Genomic DNA, 24,397 nt, shown 5'->3' with positions numbered 1-24,397 from the left:
CAAACAACTTTTACGATTATTAAAAATTCTAGTATAATCACGGATATAGGGCTCAAAGCCAGCAGCGGCCGTCACATCCAAATAAAGAGCAGGTATTTGATTCAACTGCATATCCGGATGGATGTCAATATTGATATCTCCAGTTAAAACTTCATGCTCTCTAGTGCAGAAGGATTTAATGTATAAATTTAAGTTGTCAATAAAGGTATTAGGGTTAAATGAAGGTGATTTATAAATTCCCGTGACACCAAACCGACTCAAACCCAAGTTAAACTCAATACGCAGAAACTTGAATCCACTAACATCAACGCAGTGGGACTCGTGATCAATAAATTCGTTCACGAGAATAACCACGCCATCATTTTTATTGAAATTACTATTGTTATAATATGTCTTATAATTATTAAAGCTTATCTCACTCACATGCGCCAGCTGCCAAGTCTCAGTCAGAACAATTACATCTAATTGATGTAAATGATTCATTGAGGTGTGCGTTCAAACTTCCGTCGTTCAATTGATATACCAATTGTCTTGCATTTTGTTGTAAATTTCATTGATGCGCTTTCTAAATTGTAAACATTGTTGTCACTACACCTTGTTTGAGACCTTTTTTACTGTAAACGAAGTTTTTAAGGAATTTTAAGGAAAAATTCTACAAAAAGCTGCTTATTAATCATCCGTTCTCAAAATCGCTAACACAAATCTAATCATTATTTCTTTCTAGCACAAACTTGAGATCACTTAAAAACTCAATTTGTAATTCCAAAAGTCGTAGTAACAGAAACGAAGATTTCTAGATAACATTATATTACTGCGTAATTGAATAAGACTTTTCTTTGAATTCTGGAATTATGTTTTAAATTTGTTTAAATATATATTTAAGCGAATTCCTTCATTAATGAATGATCTTCACAATAAATTTTAATTTTGATAAAAAAATAGAAATGCGTGTTAAAAAAACTATTACTTTAATTTAATTCATCAATGCTGTTTAATTTAAAACTTTTTCTACTTATCTATTTTTATCATTTTTATTTTAACTTGAATATCGATCGATTGGAAAACTTACTTGAACACCTGATAAATTAAAATTAAACACCTGCAGTCGAAACAGATAAGACTCAACTCAAAATACTCATTTACTATAATATTTATCTTTAACAAATTATTACAATGTATCATTTTTGATAAATATTGTTTTAATATAACTCTTTAATTAGATATTTTGTGGGAGTTCCATTTTTTTTAAATAAATGCGTTACAACAATCTTGAAAATTTATTTCTATCTGATTTTTTTTTAAATCCTCGTACGCAATTCAATCCTATCTCAATCATTTTCGTTTTGTCAACTTAAATATTGTTTACGAGCGCCACAATTAATTTTATCAGTTGTTGATAATCGTCTATTCATTATAACAAATTTTATAACAATCAAATATTGCAACTGAAATCGTCGTTTAGTGTGGATGTGCTCTCAGTGATTTACAATAAAAATTTAATACAAGAAATAACATTATGGGTAAATATTTTAAATTTAATTAATTTCCAATCACAAATTTTCATTTCTTTTCATTTAGTAAAACAACATTATATTTTAAATTACTTCACGTTATTAACATTAATATCGTACGTAACCGCAACATGTATGATGTACGGTATATGTAACTATAAAAAAGAAAATAAAACTTATCAAAATTGTAATTCAACTGGCATGGACCCGGTTCCTTTATTGTCGGACGAAGCAAGGACATTGTTAAAATCAAATTGTCCATTTATGTTTGAAGATTCGGATAATCCGAGTGTTTGTTGCGATGATGAACAAGTGTCGGTGATGTCGGAAAACATTGACATGTTATCGGTGTTTTCAAGATGTCCAAGTTGTATGTTAAATATCATCACGAATATCTGCATGTTTAGTTGTTCAAAAGATCAAGATGAATTTCTTAGTATTACTAAAATGAGTGAACTAGAAGGAAATCGAGGAAAAGGACGTAAGTAACTTTTAATATTAATATGCTTTCGCCACTAAATTTAAACTTTTTTTAGTTTATACTTTCGTAATTATACTGATTAATCTTATTTTTAGACTACATTGATGCAATTGACGTTTATATTGATGAAACGTTTATGAATACGACTTTCGAATCGTGTAAAAGTGTTACGATGCCTCAAACTGGAGGCCCCGTCATGGATAGTATTGGATGTAGTGATTATGTGGCCGCATTTTGTACGACGGAAAGATTTTTTAATTTTTTGGGACTGGATAATCCTTATTTGCCGTTCAATATGACTTATATTCCATCGGATAATCCTGAGATATATGTTAGTAGGGCCAGAAATTGTAATGAATCCTACCAGGTTAGTTAATGACATAATTTATTAAATTTTATACGTGTTAATTCCGGCAAAAAAAAGTTGAAAATGAACAAAAAATATTGAAAAAAAGCTAATGACACAAAGAAGAATGTTACATTCAGCACACAAATATCTTGTTCTTTTGCGAACCCATTTATTGTTTTCATTTAACTTTCTTGAGCAGAAGAAACAATGTCGAACAATGTGGATTTTCTCTCTTTGCTGTTGGTGGTACAAATGATTGTATTTTGCTGATAATCTCAGGAGTGTTAGGACATTTAATATTTTTCAATGAAAAGTTCAGATCAAAATCACGTGATTTTGACCAGATTTTTTGTAAAGCACGAAATCGTTCCATATATATTTTTTCCTCTATTCTTCTACGTACTACATAGAAGCAGGTGTTTGCAAAAATATAATATGCAAACATTTTCTAATTTTATTTGAATTTATGTTATATCAAAGTCCTTTCTCTCAGCTCAAATAAATTTAGGCAACTATAATCACTTTAATTAATCGCTTTAGTAAACGGTGGAAGTGGAGAAGTGTCTTGTTATACTCGAGACCATAGCTGAGCTAAAGCAAGACTGTAATCATGACTACTTTCCTCCACGAACCAAACATCACTCGTTGAACTTCTGAACTAAATATCAAGTCGCAATTGCATTCCATGTTGGATGAGAAGAACAAATAAGTTACAATATTGTTGTTAACGATGATACTGAAGTAATGTGTGTTTGTACTAGAAAAAGATGATAATTATGCGGCCACAAAAATGCGCAAGCGCAAACAATACAACTGTGATTTACAGGTGACAAATTTTGTCGGGTGACAGAAAAAATCACAAAGTTGTCTAACGAGTATATTCGATTGCAGTTGGAAATTTTTTATTGGAAGCCAATTTCAAATTTTTTTGTGTGCTTCTAAAGCTCGACAATATTCTTGTCTACATTTAATTCTTGTACTGATAGATCAGCTAATATCACCTTCACACATTCCAGTATTCATCCTCATCATATGTGGCGCTACTTATTACGTCAGCCTGACCTCCAACCTCAAAATCCAACTATGGCAGCGTCCTCGTTATCTTGTCCTCCCAACTGAGGTTAGGCCTTTCCTTGTTTCCACCATCTTTGTGCTCTCGTTCTATCTGGTCTTTTCCGTACCGATTGCAAGATTCTCTCCAAGGGTACGAATAACACGCATCGAGGTTATTATTATATTACTGGCATGATCTTTTTGTTCATTTATTTGTAGGCCATGTCGGTTGGCTTAGCTTATCAGTGCTTGTATGAGGTCGTGCCATCTGCGGCAGAGTTTTGGCGACGATGTCAATGTCGTAAGCATAGGCGCGCAGTTATGAAGTGCATGTCTCAACGTCTGTTCTAGGTGGATGTTCAACAGAAGACATGTCAGCACGCCCCCCTGACGTAATCCATTTTGTAGTTGTTATTTCATATTTTTATGCATCTGACGACGTTCTTCTTTGTCATTCCACTTTTTTTGAGATGTTGAAGCTATATAGGGCATCATATAGTTTAGCTTGTGCATGTCGATGTTGTGCTCTAGGTCCTTCTGCAAGATCTGGCGTAGAGGAGATATTTGGTCCGTCGTTGATTTACCTGGTCGGAATACATTTTGGTATTCTCCTAGAAGCTTTTCCGTAAACGGAAGCAGTCTTTTATATAACTCATTGGAGAATACTTTATATGCTGTGTTTAACTATGTAATAACTAACTCTTCGTATGGATAGGGCAGATGATCTTCAGATTCCACTCGTTGCGTATTTCTTCTGTAGTTCATAATTGTTGGTATATTTTGTGTAACTGACAGGTCAGTTGGGCCTCTCCCTGTTTGAGATATTCCGGAGGGATTTCGTAACTGCCTAGTGACTCTGCTATGGTTGATGCTTCCTGTTCCTGTAGGATATTATAAAACATCAAAGCTGTTTTTTTAAAGGCTTCGTTTGCCTTTGTAGTAGTTGACGATTTTAGATAAAGTTAATAATATACAGAAGACTCACGGTAATATTATCGGCTATTATCCACTGTTCACATTTCAACCTTTCAAGCTCTTGAGTATATTAGATAGTAGTTTTGAATTAGCTAAACCAATTTTCCTTGGACATTCAAATACAACCTCGTATGGTGAACGCCTTCATGGTAATCTTTATCTGTGGTAAACTCTGATTGGTCCATCTAAGTTGTAATCATGTTTTGAATATCTTGTTCTAAGAGGGCGTAGATATTACAAATTTGATAAGATGGTTCTGATATATCATAATAAATCGAAATTTATAAATATAAAATTTCGCTACAATTTAGTTTTAGACATGCTGTGTTTCTTTTGGCAAGATTTGCATAACAAAAAATTCACGATAGATTTAATAGTTATATCAGTTGCATCAACAATTAACCTCTTTCAGTATTCTAGTTCTGCCACCATAATCAGTTACAAGATGAGCTTCATGAATGATTATAAACAATTCCTCATATCATACGTAATAATGAATATCTTGTAAGTTTATAGACACTCGAGCAATAAACTTACCCTCATCACCAATAGTAAGAAGATAATGAAGATTCGATAATGTGTTGTATTTTCTCAATAATCATTTCATGTAATAATTCTTACAACATTTTTTTTTGTGTTCATACACAGTACACTGCTAACATGCAATCGAATGTTTCGGGCTTAAAACTTCGCGGTCCCGGAAAACAACAGTTTATATATCGTCTAGATATCTTCCTTAAGTAACTTTGAAGCATTTTAACACATTGATTACGTTGCATAATCTCCCACAATGTGTTTCTATGTAAAATCTATACAAAAAAGATTGTCCTACATTGTAGTTGACTAATGAAATTTTAAAATTAATTCTAAAGTAGATGTCGACAATACGACATGAAAAACATGACTACCTAATTAACAACTTCATTTCAATGCATAGAGATACTGTTCCATCTAAAATCATTTCTCATTTCACAAAACAAGATTTCAATACTTCCGTACGTTTATTTTTAGGGCACCTCATGCCAAGCAAAAGTCTACGTTTACTTAGCTCCAACGGTCCAACCTTCAACTCGGTGCTCTCTTCTGAACTAACACCTCCCAGCATTTCTACAACCCCTTTAATTAGTCATTTGAAATTTGGGTTGCAAATAGTGGCTGAAAACTACAACTATATATTTGCATATGACCCTTAATACTCTTCTTCAATTCAGATTGATAAGGAAATTGAGTATTTTGTTGAAGTGATGTTTTCAAGTTTTTACTTTTTTCTGACATATAACCTAAATTGACAGAGTCGCATTGTTATCGTGCAAAAAAACGTAACTCTGACAGACTGTTTTGGGAGCCTCTACAGTCATTTCTATTGATTTTAGTATTTTCTCTAGGTATACGTATGTATGTTTTTAGTTTGTTATGTAACTCAAGAACTCTACATTCATCTAACTTTTGAAAATAGTTTTTTAATTAATTTAACAAACCGTCAGAACTCTATAACACAATTTATGTGCACGGAGGGAGTTTCGTCCAATTTACAATACGTAAAATTTACACATGAAGACCAGCTGAATGAGTTTATTTTTTCATTTTCACTTCTACTGTTGGTCTATGTCACCAGCTTTCTGTAACTAACTAGTTGCTTCTTGCTTCAATAGCAAGTATAGTCGTATCATCACCAAATGTTGCTATGGTTACGTCGTCCTATTTGGACAAGTCATATATCTAAAGTAGGTACAAGAATGGTTTCAAAACTGGTGTCTTTGAAGTTTGAATATTTCACTTTCTATCGTCCTCTAAAAAATCGTTTAATTAGGTTGGATTCCAAGGATACATTCAGCTTAATGGTGCCAAACCTTATCAAAAACTTCAGCTACATCAATTGTTTGTTTTCTGGGATCTTCTCGATGTAATCTTATTCCTGTGAACTTGATCAATTTTGGAATCCTGACTGCAAAATTTAAATTAGTGGTTCAAAATCATTTGTCTAATTGATGTCTTTAACTACTTTTGAGAGCATACCCAGGACTTTTCTTATGATTTATGTTGGTGTGAATTTCGCTTGATACTAAGTCGATAATCTCATCGTCTGTATTGATGCTTGACCTACACGTAATCTGAAGATATCTGCAAGATGGTTGGCAACTGCTTCTACTTTTTGCATAGGTTCTCTGATCCACGCCCCGTCATGATTTTCGTCACGATTTTCAATGGGCAGGATTTGACAAATTGCTTTTTTTAATTATTTATGATATTTTTTGGTACACAGCAAATAAACAGTGTTCTTGTCAGCTGTTAATTCTTTGAGGTAAATTGCAATTGATTCTTTTTTCAATTTTCCGATTTCTCGTCAAAGTTATTGGGTTTTTAATCTTAATTTGTTGTTAAGGGCAGTTTTGTTTTGTTGACGACACCTCTTACTTCGATTGGGAAATTAGCTTCAACGGATTTTGCTTGATAGCACTCGAGTATTATTTCATGCCTCCATCTGGATGTTTATGGTGAATCGCTCCACTTCTAAATTAAGCTAGTATTTGGTTTTTAATGACACTTGCAACACAGCTGTTTCCAGTTCGCGATGTTTTTTTTAGTAAATCTAGATCCCTAATACACATGTTTTATGTTGACATCCCATTCAAGAATAAACTTTTCACCAACATGTTTCAGGACTGATACCTATTCTTTTTGTTTAATGTTATGCGGTGATTATAGTGTGAACTCCAACGACTGTAACTTTTAAGTCGGCCCTTTGTATCGACAAATCTTTATTGTGCGCAATATTTTTATGGATTACTACCCGGCTTTCTCCTTTACATCGTTTTTTGAATGAATAGTCTGGTAAGTGTACATGGTATCTCTGGAACTTGAGGTGAGTTTGGAGCGTGACTTTAATATCAGGAAGATATGAACTTTGACATCTAGAAACAAAAAATGGCGGTTATAAGGTCGTTTCTCTCCACTTGTGAAAGTATTCAATATAAAAATTCATTCATCACTAGAGCAGTTTGTCACCTGGTGCCAGCGTCATATGTAGTTTTGCTCGACACCTTTTTTGTGAGAAAATTATAATACTAATATTTTTTTTCCCGTCTTTTCTGTCATCTCCTCTATCACCAAATACTCTCGATAGTTGGCCGAATGAAGCTCCTCACATTTTTAGCATCTCGCTGGTATATTTCTAGACCCAGTGTAATTCTTCGATGAATGGCTTTCTGATCATTTCACGCTGGCACTTCTTGCACTATGGTATTTTTGTCTACTTCTTCGGATTATCTCTATTTTCACTTTGAAGTTCTGGATGTAATTTATTCCGAAGACAATTTTTTGCACTCTTTATATCCTTTCTGACAATTATCTTTACATTTTACTGATTACGTCGCATATCTGAAAACTCCATTTTATCAACTCGTTTTTGATATCATCTGGACTAGTGCTGGCATGGAGGTTTTTCAGCATTTCCTTTACGAGGATATACAATATAGACCCTATATTGTTTATCCTCGTATGACTGTCATTCATGCTCGCTTCCATTTAAACTGCTTCTTGTTGTTGGTAGAAAAGTTGTTAATGACTTTCGGTTTCTATTTCCCTCAGATTACTGCAGTTAATCGGCACTCTACTACATCAACATTAGCGTTCCGCCCGATCTTAGATTGGATTACATATTTTATACTCCAATCTAGTATCCACTTCATTCAGTTGTCTACTCTGATTCGTTGGATCCAGATTAGTTATTACTGTAATTAACTTTATTATTATTAGTGTTTCTTAAATATCCTTATTTCAGTTTTAGTATTTCTTATATAACATGAGGTAGTGTTATCCGGTATTGTCTCATTATGTGTCCAAATTGATATTAAATAAGCTCAAAATACTAAGTTTACCCATATTTTATCTATTTATACTATTTATAAATTTCCGTAAACTTACGACCTAGTTAACCAACGTATTTTGTAGCGCAAATATTTTATAATGCTGGTTTAGTTTATTGAAGCATTGTATTGGTGGAATTAATTTCGAAAGTAATGATTTCGATGGTTCAACCATTAATAATATCCTGGAAATGAACATGAATGATATTACTAATAAAGTCATAACTTCAATTAATAAAACCATTACTTTTATTATAACAATAACAACTCTTTATGCTTTATTGTTAGTTTCACCGAACTTTTGAATTACTAATTTTAGTTTTATTACATACATTTCCTTTCTCGGTGTTATTTTCGAAGGTTATTTATTTATAGTAAACTTCAATCATCATCAATAAATTTACAGTTACCCAATCCTTATCAAGATTTCTTCAAGTACTTTTCGCAAAATGTAAACGAAATTATAGTAACACGTGTTATTTCATAAAACGATTTATTAAATGTTTACTTGTTAATAATTGTAAAAAAAATTAATTTTTATTTTTTTTTACTCAAATACTTTTTATGCTTATCATTTTAGATATCGGAATAATTTTCATTTTTTTGTCGCAATCCTACGAACACTTAATGTAAACGGTTGGTTAAGTGGTCATAACATTCTAAGGAGTTTAGATAAGATAATTGCATTGTCGAGTTATTGTTAATGTTAAACGTTAAAGTTTTTCCATATTTAACAAATTGAAACTAGATTATTTAAATAAATATTTTTACATTTTATCTTGAATTATATATCAATTTAATTTTTTTTGTAGGAAGGTGGTTTAGCTTGCAGTTGTATCGATTGTCCAATAAGTTGTGTTTTAGAGGATTTTCCTGCACATCCAGAAGGATTTCTTATTTTAAAACTAAACGGTTACACTTTCATCGTTGCAATAGTCATATTTGCTTTATCTTTCATAACTACGATAATTTTATACATTTTTATTCGGCGTCGATCAAATGGAAGTGCAACTAATGAATCCTTCGACAGAGAAGATTTGGATTTTGCAGATAATGAAGAAGAAACTAACATCGTTCATAGAATTCTTGGAAAACTCTTCAGAAAATTTGGAATTCGTAATAATAATTTACACCGTTTTAAATTAATTATCTAAATTGTTATTTTTAGTTATGGCTGATAATGCTATGTTGGTTCTTCTTTTAACCCCATACATTGTAATCGGATTGGGTTATGGTTTCTTTTCTTTACAAGTTACTACGAGTCCAGTTGAAATTTGGGCAGCCCCTAATAGTAGAAGCAGAATTGAAAAAGATTATTTTGATGAACATTTTAAACCGTTTTATAGAACTGAACAAATTTTTATAAAAGCGGTTAACGTTCCAGATGTAAGTACCCACTCAAAGCTTAAACAAATAAAAAAATAATTTTAAATTTTAGTTGGAATACCTATTCATGGACGAAACAATTACTTTAGGACCAGCTTTTAATAAAACATTTTTAACTGCAGCTTTTGAATTACAACAACAGTTACAAGAAGTACATAACCAATAAATTATTAACATACATTTTTAATTCATTTTTATTTTTTATAGACGGTTAGTTCAAGTGAAGGTGTTGATTTTGTTAGTATTTGTTATGCTCCTTTATTGGGACCATTTTCCCCGCCACGAAATATTGATGCTTGCACCGTTCAATCTATCTTAGGTTTATTTGAAAATGATATAAATATTTTTCAAGCGTCTGAAGATTATATTGATACAATGTTAAAATGCGCAAAGTAAGGTTTAAATTAGTATATAAAAAAGTATTAAAAATTTTAAAACTATTTCAGGAGCGCTTATCACATGGATTGTTTAGCACCATATGGAGGCCCCATTGAACCTGGTTTAGCATATGCTGGTGCTTCAAGAGATGACTATAGGGATGCTCAAGGAGTTGCTATAACTATGTTAGTTGAAAATACTTTGGATGAAAGTAAATTGGAAAAAATCATGGCATGGGAAATTGAGTAAGTAAAAAGTTTTTTAATTAGTAACTCTATGTGATTACATAACATCTTCTTCTCTAATTATTATCCTTAAGATCTCTAACATAATCCTTATTATCGTACTAATATATCATTCTTGATATTTCTCAACATAGTCTCTTTGACTTCGCACAATATAATCATCCCTGATAATCTTTAATGCTATTCTGGCAACTATCCATATTTCTCCAACTCTACTTGCTTATTATCTATCAATATCATTAAACATTGTTAGTGACATCAATATATCAATATTACCCCTAACATCATTTACACCTTCGAACATAGCCCCTAGCTGATCTCAACATAGTCTATGTCATCCCTCTATATCAGTGGTGTCCATAACATCGATCGCAAAGCAGTTTTAAGTCGATCGCCAAGAAAATTATGAATCTAAAATATCTATATCTGGGCCTCAGAGCAAAAAAAGGAAGGTTTCTTTAAACCCTTCGGTCGATCTTGACAAGACATTTATATAAAAAGTCGATTTCAACAAAAATTAGTGGACACCACTGCTCTAAACCGATAAAACGTCAAAATTGTTGATTTTCGAAAATTAAGTCAATCATAACACAAAAACTAAAAGCGATTTAGAAATCCTTTTTATACATAAACCCTTAGTAATGGACCATAAAGACTAGATCTATAAAAAGAATGACCCCAATTATAACCGTTCTCTATTTAGTAGCTTTAAATCGACTAAACATCAACATTGTTCATTTTCGAAAATTAACTCAATCATAACTCATAAACTAAAAGCGATGGAGAAATATTTTTTATACATAAAACCTTAGTAATGGGCGATAAAGACTAGATCCATAACAAGATTGAACCCAATTATTACCATTTTTTATTTATAAGCTCTAAACCGATTAAACGTCAAAATTGTTGATTTTCGAAAATTAACTCAATCATAACTCAAAAACTAAAAGCGATGGAGAAATACTTTTTATACATAAAACCTTAGTAATGGGCCATAAAGACTAGATCCATAACAAGATTGAACCCAATTATTACCATTTTTTATTTATAAGCTCTAAACCGATTAAACGTCAAAATTGTTGATTTTCGAAAATTAACTCAATCATAACTCAAAAACTAAAAACGATGGAGAAATACTTTTTATACATAAAACCTTAGTAATGGGCCATAAAGACTAAATCCATAACAAGATTGAACCCAATTATTACCATTTTTTATTTATAAGCTCTAAACCGATTAAACGTCAAAATTGCTGATTTTCGAAAATTAAGTCAATCATAACACAAAAACTAAAAGCGATGGAGAAATCCTTTTTATACATAAAACCTTAGTAATGGACCATAAAGACTAGATCTATAAAAAGATTGGACCCAATTATAACCGTTCTTTATTTACTAGCTTTAAATCGACTAAACATCAACATTGTTGATTTTCTAAAATTAACTCAATCATAATTCATGAACTAAAAGCGATGGGGAAATATTTTTTATACATAAAACCTTAGTAATGGGCGATAAAGACTAGATCCATAACAAGATTGAACCCAATTATTACCATTTTTTATTTATAAGCTCTAAATCGATTAAACATTAAAATTGTTGATTTTCGAAAATGAACTCAATTATAACTCAAAAACTAAAAGCAATGGGGAAATACTTTTTATACATAAAACCTTAGTAATGGGCCATAAAGACTAGATCCATAACAAGATTGAACCCAATTATTACCATTTTTTATTTATAAGCTCTAAACCGATTAAACGTCAAAATTGCTGATTTTCGAAAATTAAGTCAATCATAACACAAAAACTAAAAGCGATGGAGAAATAGTTTTTATACATAAAACCTTAGTAATGGACCATAAAGACTAGATCTATAAAAAGATTGAACCCAATTATAACCGTTCTTTATTTACTAGCTTTAAATCGACTAAACATCAACATTGTTGATTTTCGAAAATTAACTCAATCATAACTCATAAACTAAAAGCGATGGGGAAATATTTTTTATACATAAAACCTTAGTAATGGGCGATAAAGACTAGATCCATAACAAGATTGAACCCAATTATTACCATTTTTTATTTATAAGCTCTAAACCGATTAAATATCAAAATTGTTGATATTCGAAAATTAACTCAATCATAACTCATAAAATAAAAGCGATGGGGTAATATTTTTTATACATAAAACCTTAGTAATGGACCATAAATATTAGATCCATAAAAAGATTGAACCCAATTATTACCATTTTTTATTTATAAGCTCTAAATCAGTGGTGGCCATAACGTTGATCGCCAAGAAAATCATGAATCTGAAATATCTATATTTGGGCCTCAGAGCAAAAAAAAAAAGGAAGGTTACTTTAAACCCTTCGGTCGATCTTGACAAGACATTTATATAAAAAGTCGATCTTGATCAAAAATTAGTGGACACCACTGCTCTATATTGTCTCTAATGTCCTCTTTCTTCTGTATTTAGACATAATTGGCTGTTTATTTCAATACTTTTTCGTCCTGATGGTGATTTGTGTCTCTAGTTATTCTAAAAATTCGTTTCTCTGTCATGCGATCAATGTGCTCATTCCATTTTTCATTCTATTAATACCCAGTAATTGATGTTACCTATCCTGTATGTTTATCTGACGTTCAACTCTCTTATCTGCTCTTCAGTGTTTTCCCAGCTATTCTACGCACTATTTTCATTTCTGTAGTCTCTATTGTTTTTGGTTGGAAAGTCTCTAATCGGATTTCTGTTGCATAAGATAGTGTAGGTGTAATTACAACCTTGTAGATGGGGCTTTGGATTCAGTTCGAATATGTTTATTTCGCCATTTAGGTACGCCGGTGTTCTTGACACTTTTGCAACTTGATGTCTTAATTCCGTCTCATCATACCCGTATCTAGATATTTCGATGCCCGATGTTCATATTTCATTTCCTAGTGTATGATTTTATCATTGATCACAAACTTGCATCTGATCAGTGTCTTGGAAGTAGTAATCATAGATTTTGTTATTTCGCATCGTCTGTAGAGCGTAGAATTTTAACCTCCCGTTACCCATTTTGTATCGTCTTAGTTTGCTTACATACACAAAGATGATGTTTGCGCAGAATCTCCCTGATCTGAATCCTTGCTAATGAGAACACATTCATTTATTTGGTTTGATATGATTCTTGTGTATATCAAGATTATATTTAGTATTGACCTTTTGTTCGCATTTTAATGATTCTTCTTTTACACTCTTACATTCTTTTACACTGTCTTTTTATTTTGATATTATTACATAATCGTCATACATTCTTTGTCTCTTTTCCTTTTTTAGCTTCTTGCAATGCAATTCTTGCAAATATCGATGTTCTGGTCTGCTCTATCATAATCATTTGTTCTTTGTTGTAGAATATATTTATATTCCAAGTAGTAAATCGTCGAATTTCCCTGTTTCTCCAATTCGTCAACCTTTTTCATGCATGGATCATCATGTTTGAATCAGTCTTGTTTCGAGGAAAATTTATGGGTAAATGAATGTATTTCAAAATATAGTCAATGACTATATTTTCGATGGGTAGGCTGTTTAGCTCCATTTAACGATCATACAGGTGGAGTTTGTCTCCAATCTCTCATATTCTGACCACTCTCAACATCTTTTTCATTGTTGCTCAACATCGTCCTTTATATCTCTGTAAACATTTTCTCCATCATCTCCTAACGTTATCCATGATATCTTTCAACATCTTCGAATATCGTCCCTGGCCTTCCTCAACATTGTATTTATATATCAATATCAATATCATCGTCCTTCATATATTCAAATATTATTCTTGTCCTTCGAAACGTCCTCTACAGTAGTCTACAGCATTCCTTAATATCATACCTAACATCTCTCACCACTTTCTTCGTTATCTTTAGTGATATTATTAATTTTTTATTGATAGAAACATTTTTAATCATTCTTATTCTAGGTTCATAAACTTTTTGAAAAATTATGATGAAAACGAAAGACCAGAATTTTTCGACATCGCCTTCAATTCTGAACGATCAATTGAAGATGAAATTGAACGACTATCACAATCCGAAGTATCAACAATTGTTATCAGTTACGCTGTTATGTTTGTTTACATCACCATCGCTTTGGGGAGATTCAGATCATTCAAAACTCTGTTTGTAAGTTAAATAGAGTTTGTTGTAATTATAAGATACAATTAATACCATTTTTATTATTTCTTTTTAGGTAGAAAGTAAAATTTTTCTTGGAGTAAGTGGAATAATAATCGTTCTTTCCTCCGTTATTTGTTCACTGGGTCTTTGTGGATACGCTGGTGTTAAAACTACCATGTTAACCATTGAAGTAATTCCATTTTTAGTTCTGGCTGTTGGTGTCGATAATATTTTTATTATTGTACAACATTACGAACGATTAGGAAGGTAATAATTCTAATTCTAAAACAGTAAAAGTAGTTTTTAATTTTATTTATTTTAGTACTAAGTCTTCTAAAGTCACTCAACAAATTGGATTAACTTTAAGTAAAGTAGGACCAAGTATGTTATTAACTAGTTTATCAGAAATTTGTTGCTTTGCTATTGGTAAGTTTAAACTAATATAAGTTACATGATAAAATTTAACCTCGATTTTATGTATTCTTTTAGGTAGTTTATCTGATATGCCAGCTGTAAATTCATTCGCATTATACGCAACCATAGCAATCGCTTTTAATTTAGTGTTGCAATTAACAGCTTTTGTAGCTTTATTAGCTGTAGATGAACGAAGATATAGAGTGAGTTTTTAAAACTTTAATAATTTTTTTTATTCATTATTGTACTTTTAGGGTCATAGATGGGATCTTTTCTGTTGCATAAAAACAGATAAATTAAACACAAGCAATAAAAGTAGTATCTTGTATAGGTTTTGGTCCGAATTGTATACACCATTTATTCTTCGCTTAGATGTTAGGTGTATCATTTTATTTCTTTTCTCAACACTTCTTTGTGTTAGCTTAGCGATAATACCTTCCGTTGATATTGGTTTAGACCAACAACTTTCTATGCCGGAAGATAGTCATGTTTTAAAATATCTTCAAGTAAGTAAACACTTTCTTACATTAATATTAGTTTTTATAAACAAATTTAAGTTAATTCACGTTAAGAGAGAATTTTTAATAATTCGCATTTTAAGATCAATAAGATTTTATTTTTTGTTTCAGTACATGAGTCAACTTATGGGAATTGGGTCTCCTATATATTGGGTGACAAAAGGTGATTTAGATTACTCAAGCATAACTATACAAAATAAATTTTGTGGTGGAGTTGGGTGTCAACCGAATTCGATAAGTACTCAATTATATGCCGCTGCGAAACAATCCGAAATGTAAATATTTTATACTAACTTCCATTTATTTTACAGTGTGTCAGATATTTATGGCAGTATTTTAACACTTACCGTTAAGGATGCTTAACACTAGAACTTGTTCGCAATCATTTGAAATGTGTCTTAATTTCAAACACATATTCAAAAAAAATTGAATGTTCTCTCATTAAACGATTTATATTAAAAACTGATTTACATCTTTTATAATCAGTGTCAAAAAAAGTCTTGTTTGAAAACATCTGGACGATCATAGTGGTGTCATAGAGAACAATATAATACTATACGCTGCATTCTTCTATTATAATTTAAATGTAATTTTTAGAATTTAAATGTAAAAAGTGTTTTCTTTTTCCATCCAAAAAACGAATATCTATATAATCTAGGCTATGAAATCGATTAAGTCTTTACCGTCTTCTTTCAGTGTTCCTCTTATCTTCTCAGTTTCTTTCTTATTTACAGTCACTATCTTCTATTGCCACTTTTTCCTTTCTCTCTGCTCAGTCTTCTTTTCTCATTTTAGTCACTGTTTAATCTATCTCTTCTACCACCAATTTTCTATTTGATTTCTTTCTTAGAGTCTCTTCTATTACTAGTCTCTTTCCAGTCATAACCATAATAACGTAAGCTTTTAAAAATTCTGAAATGCCTTGATTCGTTACTAAAACTTTTCGGAAATCTTGCGAATGTATTCTTCTGATGACGGCATATTAAAGATGTAGATGTCCCAAAGCATTTCTGAACTTTTTACCACTAGCACTTCTGAGGTTGGCAAATTAATTATAGACACCAGTTTTCATTCTAAGAGCGCTGCCTGAGGACAGATATTTTGGAAAATAACTTTGTTAATAATATGGTTATCAATCAGGAACTAAACCAGGAAAGAAAATACCCTACCTTACAATCATTCTTCTTCAGACCTTAAGCGTGTCGTTTCGTTACGAAGCAATTATTTCTAGCAATACGATTATAAAGCATTAGTCAAGAGTAGCTTTTATAAGAGATTATTCTAAGTGCAATTCTCAGTAGCTTACGCTGGAAAAAACTTCCAGGTCACAGACAGGCGAAGAGTATGATAACAAAGAGGTTTTATACATCAGCAAAGGGGGTCTAAGGCTTCTTGACTGGCCATGCGCCCCTAAAATACCACCTCTTCCATATTGGGCAAGCTGAGGATCAAACTTGTCAACTTTACAACGACGAGTTAGAGACTGCTGAACATATACTGTGCGAATGAGACACCTACCGACATTAAGGACCAAGACCTTGGAGCAATATTAAGGTTCATCAAGAATCTACATTTACCCTAAACCTTTGGAGGGTTTAAGTTACAATAGATCTTATACCAGTCATGAAAACCTACGAACTATATTCATACATTTTCTCAAACATTAATATTTACAAGAGACGACTGAACATTAAATCAGAACCCCTCAAACTCCTGAGAGAAATGTATGGTACAATCATAACCTGTTATTACCAGTTCTGTTTATACCGTGTGTAAGTCATAATTAGGAAATAACCTTTAATCTTTATGTAGAGTTAAGAATTTCAACATTCTTTCGGAGAGATTTACCGCTATATGAGGCCGTATGATTGAGCAAGAGACATTGTAATGTCATTGTAGGTTCTTGTTCAGAGGCTATCACTTTGAACGTGACAAAAATGGTGAGTCAAGCACAATTAGGATTCATCACATTTTTAGTCTCCGTAGTTACTAGGTCTCCTTCGAAATACGTTGTAAGTGAGTTTGTAGCTGCGGTCGGATTTGCGTAGTACCACGTATCGCATGAAGGAACAAGAAGAGCTGCAAGCACTTTGAGCATGAATAACCAATAAGTCAAGCACAACTAAATTCCGCCACATACTTACTCCTCCTCGTTACTAGATTACCTTGCAAATATGTTGTAGGTGTATTTGTGACTATGGTTAGATATGCCGTGATACTACATAAAGCGTGAAGGAGCAAGAGTCACTACAATGTCGGTGTAGATTCTCATTCAAAGTTAAACACTTTGAGTACCTACCAGAAAACTAATAAATCAAGTACACTTGAACCTCGTTACTAGATCATCAAGATTATATTGCAGCGAAGAAAGTTTTTGACAAAACCTTACAGTTAAATGTGAATAATTGGATGTTTTGATGAATGACTTGGCCCTGTTAGTAAAATGTGACGGTAAGGCTGTAATGGAGAAAAGGGCCTAAGGTGGTCTGTTTATAGAAACTGAAAATAACTGACATTTGAGTTATTCCAAGAGACCGTAAAGGGGCAATGACCCATCAAAAGTCATGAAGGTTAAGTGATTATTCCAAACCAGATGGAACACTCTCGGCTCTATTTAGGACACTATGTGGACGTAATTTGAAAGATTTGGTAGACTTAATTTAGAATGTGGATTTCCCTTGATGCCGAACCTCAGACTTCAGTAAATTCTACCTATCATACGCTGGACGAAACATTACTGACATTTACTTCATAGCTGTGGCAATCTGATAACAACCATTAACAATGCTCTTAGCAGTTGAAAATATCAAAATACCTATAGAGTAATATCAGAGAAATGTCCATACAAAGTGTCAACATATTTTGGCTGAGTCCTGTTCGTTACAGAACAATTTTTCAAATCTTAGCAGATTACGGTATTCATGATAAAAATAATGTGCATATATTCCTCACAATGTATGAGATCTTTTCCAAACAGTTAAAGGAATTATAATATCGATTGCAAATACTTAACGGGGTAATTCTGTAAAAAATGATTTTGGTGTCTTTTGAAAGTGTTTCAAAGATTTCAGAAAATGACCATATAAAATAATCAAAATAGTCAAAATAATTCAAATCGATTGGAATTTGAGAATGTCTTCCAGCTCACATTGTCCTAAAGATGTCCTAAAGAACGTCTTAAGCCATGTGTCCACTACCAAGTTTTCTTGCGGAAGTTGCTTCAGAAGTGACTTCCGCAAGAAAACTTGGTAGTGGACACACGGCTTTATATACGGCTGGCTTGGTCTTTTACTTTCTTTATTTTATTTTGATATAAGGTGATTTGTATGCTTAGATAGCCACTGGCTCTTTAGATACAACGAGGATTTTGGTTTTTGTGGTACATACTTACATATTGAAGGCTTTAGGTATTTATGCTTAGTTTTACATAGAATGAGTAAGAGCCTTACAGCGGCTCTGTGTATAAGTTCTGCCATAAAATACTGAAACATCATCAACTAGGTATAATTAATTAATAACTGAACCTTATCTTTATTTTTTTAGTACATATGTTGCTCGCCCTGCATCTTCTTGGATCGATGACTACAGAGATTGGAGTTTAAACGATAAATGTTGCAAATATTTCTTGAGTAACGACACTTTTTGTCCCCACACGGTCACCAATCATAAAATTTGCGGTAAATGCGGAAGATCTGATGACGATGATTTCCAAAAATACTTTCCAAAGTATTTAAACTATTTTCTTAACGATAATCCTGATGATATGTGTAGCAAAGCTGGACACGCTTCTTATTACGATGTAAATATATTTTTCGTAATCGTTGAATTTCGATTCTCATTGATTTTCGTTTTTTTAGGGAATAAATTACATCACAGATGAAAACGACAATTCTTACATACTCCAATCTCACGTAATGTCTTATCACACAGTTTTAAACACTTCGAAAGATTATTACGAAGCGTTAAGATACGCTAGAATAATTGCAGATAATTTAACTGTAACATTAAATGAACCTGGAGTTGAAATTTTCCCTTACAGGTAAATTTTAAATTTATTTATGTGAAGTTAGCCCCAATTTTTCTAACCTCTGACTAGATAAGATTTTACAAAATATATAGTATTTTGATTATAACAAGAGACCCTTTCTAACGATTTTGATGTACAATATCTTATTCGAAAACTTAATCCTTTACTAATACGAAAGTGGAAATGCCTAATTTGAAATCTCCTTCGAATTCCGTTAATATAAGAATGGCCTTTTTTGAGTGGTCATAAATCCTAAACGATCAACTCGATTATCAAGATCTATACGTCATTCCATTCGACATAGTTTTTTCTATCGAAATTACAAAACGTTCAATCTTAATTCTTTTTCGGTGACCTTGTACAACCGTGAGAATGAACATATATGAACGCCCGACAGTTTAGCTCCTAATGAGAAGAAAATAATTTAGATTAAATCGATTCTAAGTAAAGAACGATGTGACGATTTAATGTTTTATATCTCTTTTGAAAGGTTGGATCTGGAAGAATGCGAATGTCAATTCGAAATATTTATTGATTTTGATAAAATCACCAAAAGCTATCTAATTGAACACATAATTATCTTCTTTATTAATTGATATATTTTATTGTTAGTCATCAGGATTCGATCGAAAATGACATTGAATGCGAAAATCGGAATGCCCAATCTCAAAATTCGCTAATTAACTGTATACGTGCTCTAACAACAAGATGTAAAACTACGATATCATCTAATTTTGATAATTTCGAATTTTTCTCGATATTTATCCATCTGGGAGCAAAAGTGTAAAACAGCAATATTGTTAACAATAAAGTTTGATACAACTTTACAGTACTCTTCCAACAAAATGTAATACACTTTTGTGTGTTCATACGTGTATAAACAACGAGCCCCCTGTTCGGCTTGTTGTTTAAACAACTAGGCGAACAGAGTGTCATCCTGAGAGCTATACAATAGTGTCCGACCGAAACCGATATTTACCTCCGAAACTAAAACGGCAACCGACATTTACCGCCGTAACCAAAATTCGGCTTTTGTCTCAGTTTTGGCCGAAACTGAAACCGTAACTGAAACATTTTTAGGGGTGTATAAATAAAAGACAAAATCCAAGGATTTTAATAATATTGTATTCATCACAAAGTAAAAAACATTACTAATCTTAATAATGCACGTTTTTGTTCAACCAATCGTTGCAACATTAGGTACTTACGTGCTATTCCACCGCACTTCTATGTCATTTAGTAAAGAGCGAGTGGGAAGTAAGCACTGATTTTGACAATCTGTCAGATTTCTGTTTGCTTGTTCACTCTTTCGAAAGTGACCGACTATTCTGCACCTCTTAGTATCATTAATGACCACATACAAAGAGTGAGGTACACAACCTATAGAATCAAATAGCACTATACGCGTTGCACAACCCATATTTGCTGCACTATCCCTAATAGACCCCATACACCAGCAAACAAATTGCGCAACAATCGCTGTTTTGCAAAAATTGTGTAGTGTATAATGTTGGTTGCGTTGCGTTGCGCAACTCGTTGCAGAAATTCAAAATAGTTTGAAATCAGTTGCGTAACGCCATTCGTTGTGCAACCAATTGTATTATGTATGGGGTTTGTGCGACACATTGTGAAATAACGATAGTTTCTTTTCGCGTGTGTTAGTAGAAGGTAGTAGCTTCTCTCAATATGGTGTCTTGTTTTTGTACCGGGAATTTCATATAACTCGCAATATATGAATACAGTAACGATAGTTACGAAACTACTGTGCACTTGCAAACTATAAAATGGAACATAACTTAATAGTACAAGCATTGGGTAGCTTTGCAAAGGAAAAGTTTTGTTTGGAACGTCCTTATGATAACCCTGAGTTTTCGGCAGTCTTAAGAGACGCACGGCTAAACCCGAATGTTTGTAGTTCTAGGTGTAGTGTTAGTTCTACTTTTCGTTCAATAAAAATATACCACAAACCAATGCTGAATAACAGTTAACACTGGAACTAACACTAGACCTAGATCTAGAAACATTCGGATTTAGCCGCACGTCTCTTAAGACGGTTAAACCCGAATGATTCTAGTTCTACGTCTAGTGTTAGTTCTAGTTTGAATTCAATAAAAATATACAACACAGTGATATGTAATGCTAACTAGAGCTACCTAGCACTGTCACTAGAACCAAACCCGAATGGTTCTAGTTCTAGGTGTAGTGTTAGTTCTACTTTTCGTTCAATAAAAATATACCACAAACCAACGCTGAATAACAGTTAAAACTGGAACTAACACTAGACCTAGATCTAGAAACATTCGGATTTAGCCGCACGTCTCTTAAGACGGCTAAACCCGAATGATTCTAATTCTAGGTCTTGTGTTAGCTCTAGTGATAATGTTAGTGCAAAACTAGAACTAACACTAGACCTAGAACTAGAAACATTCGGGTTTAGTGTTAGTTCTAGTTTTAATTCAATAATTATTAATAATATTTAATGCTAACTAGCACTACCTAGCACTGTCACTAGAACTAACACAAGACCAGAGCTAGAAACATTCAGGTTTAGCCGTTTTAAGAGACGCATAACTAAACCCGAATGGTTCTGGCTCGAGGTCTAGTATTAGTTCTACTTGTCGTTCAATAAAAATATACCCCAATCTAAAGGTCTTGTGTTAGTTCTAGTGATAGTGCTAGTGTAAAACTAGAAGTAACACTAGAGCGAGAACTAGAAGCATTCGGGTTTAGCCATGCGTCTGAAGATGTGTTAGTTTTAGTGCTAGTGTTAGTCTAGTATTATTTGTTATTCAGCACTAGATTATTGTATATTTTTATTGAGCTATAATGGACACTCCTTCCTTCGTCCCCGTACTAATCTGTTATATCGATGTTTTACTATAATGTAAAATTATATTGACATGTTGCATTTTATGTGGAACGAAGTAAGTAGGTACGCCCTGGTTTCTATGGAAATATATTTTAGTATATTGCATCTTAAGTGAAATTCACTGTATAAGTGTTGTTACCATGACCAATAATTTACCAAAAGTAGTGGGATCCATTCGTAAATAATTTTTATAGTGTAATGATGAACTCAACTTAAGTTCTTTGAGATGATTTGCGAGGTTAAAAAGTAATCTTTTCTTTAACCACTCTCATTCATACTCTCCGCTTCCTTTTTCTAACACCATCATCCGACGCAACAGCAATTATTATAGCTAAATAGGCTACTTCGTCAGACGGCATGTTTCCATGCGTTCAGAACACAAGCAACTAAAGTTTGTATAAAATTGTATATAGTGTAGGAGTAACCTTGTTTGCACAATAACCTGTTGTGCAACGTCAGTTTGCGGAATTTCTTTGCAACTTTTCTGAAGCGGAAACGCCCATGTGATCCTCTTCTAGTAGAGCAGCTTTCAATATAACTTTCAATATAAGTACGAAGGCTTTCACGGCCGATATTAATTAAACTATCACAAGAACTAACACTAGACCTAGAACTACAATCTTTCGGGTTAAGCCGTGCGTTTTTTTCTAGTTAAGATTCTAGTTCTAGGTCTAGTGTTAGTTCTTGTGATAGTGCTAGTGTTAGTTCTAGTTTTAGTTTAATAACTTTCAATCTTTGTGATCCCATTATGAAATGAGTTGTCAAACTTAGTAGTGAGCACAACTTTGATGGATTTATCCATAGATCAGTAGTGCAACCAGTCGCATTGCTCGATTAAGTCCATTACTTTTGTCTTCACTATGTCATGTGTTTGGCGTATTAGTGACGTCCGGAAACAGTACTTTCCATTATAAAGTAAGGTAGCATGTCGATAATTATAAAGCCAAAACAAAAAAGTTTTTTGCAACATTATGACATAATATGGTGGATTTTTGGCCGAAATAGAAACATTTATCGAACCTCGTATTTTGGCCGAAACTGGCCGAAACCGAATCTTCGGTCGGTCATTTTGATAATTAATTATAGATCTTGATAATTGAGTACATAGTTGACGAGTTATTATGGGCTTTGCAATATTTTGACGTTTTCGTGGAATTCGAAGACAGATTTCGTATCGGACATTTTTACTTTTGTATTGGCCAAGGATTAAGCTTTCGAATGGAATATTTGTCGTATAGATTTTAAATTTTAATTAGATAACTTTAATACATTATTTTTTAATTTTTAGTATATTTTATGTGTTCTATGAACAATACCTTACCATTTGGGAAGACACTTTAACATCTTTAGGATACTCTTTCTTGGCTGTTATAGTAGTAACTTTTATAGTGTCCGGATTTAGCTTCTTTGCTGCTTTAATGGTATCGATTACAGTTTTTATGATCGTCGTTAACATGGGTGGTTTAATGTACGTCTGGAATATTAGTTTAAACGCTGTATCTTTGGTCAATTTAGTCATGGTGAGTAACACATTGTTTTAATTAATTTAACTTACTAAATTAATAATTTTTTTAGGCTGTTGGTATAGCAGTTGAATTTTGTGGTCACATAATAAATTCTTTTGAAAAATCGAAAGAACTAACGGCAATCGATAGAGCAAGTGATGCTTTGGCAAATATGGGAAGTTCTGTAAGTGTTTCTTAATTATTTAATTAATCGATTAATCAAAAATATTTATTGCAGGTCCTTTCTGGTATAACATTAACAAAATTCTGCGGAATCATCGTCCTAGCATTCTCAAAATCTCAAATTTTCAAAATATTCTATTTCCGTATGTATTTGGGGATCGTTATTATAGGGGCTTTACACGGATTAGTGTTTTTACCTGTGATGCTTAGTTTTTTAGGTAAGTTTTCGACTTTTACATAAATTATAACGATTTAATTTGTTTAATTTTTTTTTACAGGCAGGAATAAGAAAAAACTTTCGTAATAATTAAAGATGGTTAATTAATTAATTAAGAATCAATTTTTGTATAGTAATAATTTAATTGTTTTCATTGTAGAATGTAATTTATAAAATAAAATTAATTTATCAAAATTCAAATTTATTTATGAATGTTAAGCAACCCCAAAAGATGGCAGCACTCAATCGAAATATCAAAAATAAT

The 24,397-nt window shown here is 32.4% G+C and overlaps 1 protein-coding gene across 1 annotated transcript; it reads left to right on the top strand.

Annotated features, from left to right (window-relative positions):
* The first annotated feature begins 1,444 nt into the window (after nt 1-1,444).
* On the top strand, nt 1,445-24,311 carry LOC111416296 (NPC intracellular cholesterol transporter 1 homolog 1b-like). The gene is made up of 20 exons (XM_023048297.2): nt 1,445-1,520; nt 1,579-1,992; nt 2,088-2,359; nt 9,048-9,351; nt 9,404-9,621; nt 9,674-9,772; nt 9,829-10,013; nt 10,068-10,244; nt 14,204-14,405; nt 14,473-14,666; nt 14,722-14,825; nt 14,889-15,016; nt 15,068-15,319; nt 15,443-15,606; nt 18,875-19,130; nt 19,189-19,370; nt 23,516-23,747; nt 23,803-23,916; nt 23,971-24,133; nt 24,194-24,311. Exons 1-20 carry the CDS (start codon nt 1,517-1,519, stop codon nt 24,217-24,219), a joined length of 3,690 nt encoding a protein of 1,229 aa, XP_022904065.2. The 5' UTR covers nt 1,445-1,516; the 3' UTR covers nt 24,220-24,311.
* Nucleotides 24,312-24,397: the final 86 nt, after the last annotated feature.

The sequence above is a fragment of the Onthophagus taurus genome, chromosome 7, assembly GCF_036711975.1.
Source record: "Onthophagus taurus isolate NC chromosome 7, IU_Otau_3.0, whole genome shotgun sequence".
Lineage (NCBI taxonomy): Eukaryota > Metazoa > Arthropoda > Insecta > Coleoptera > Scarabaeidae > Onthophagus > Onthophagus taurus.
This window is presented reverse-complemented; position numbering and strand designations above follow the sequence as displayed.

Coding starts and splice junctions, on each gene's coding strand:
- LOC111416296 (XM_023048297.2), top strand. Junction 9,773..9,828: donor TACAACAACAGTTACAAGAA/GTACATAACCAA, acceptor TATTTTTTATAG/ACGGTTAGTTCAAGTGAAGG. Junction 23,917..23,970: donor TGGCAAATATGGGAAGTTCT/GTAAGTGTTTCT, acceptor TATTTATTGCAG/GTCCTTTCTGGTATAACATT.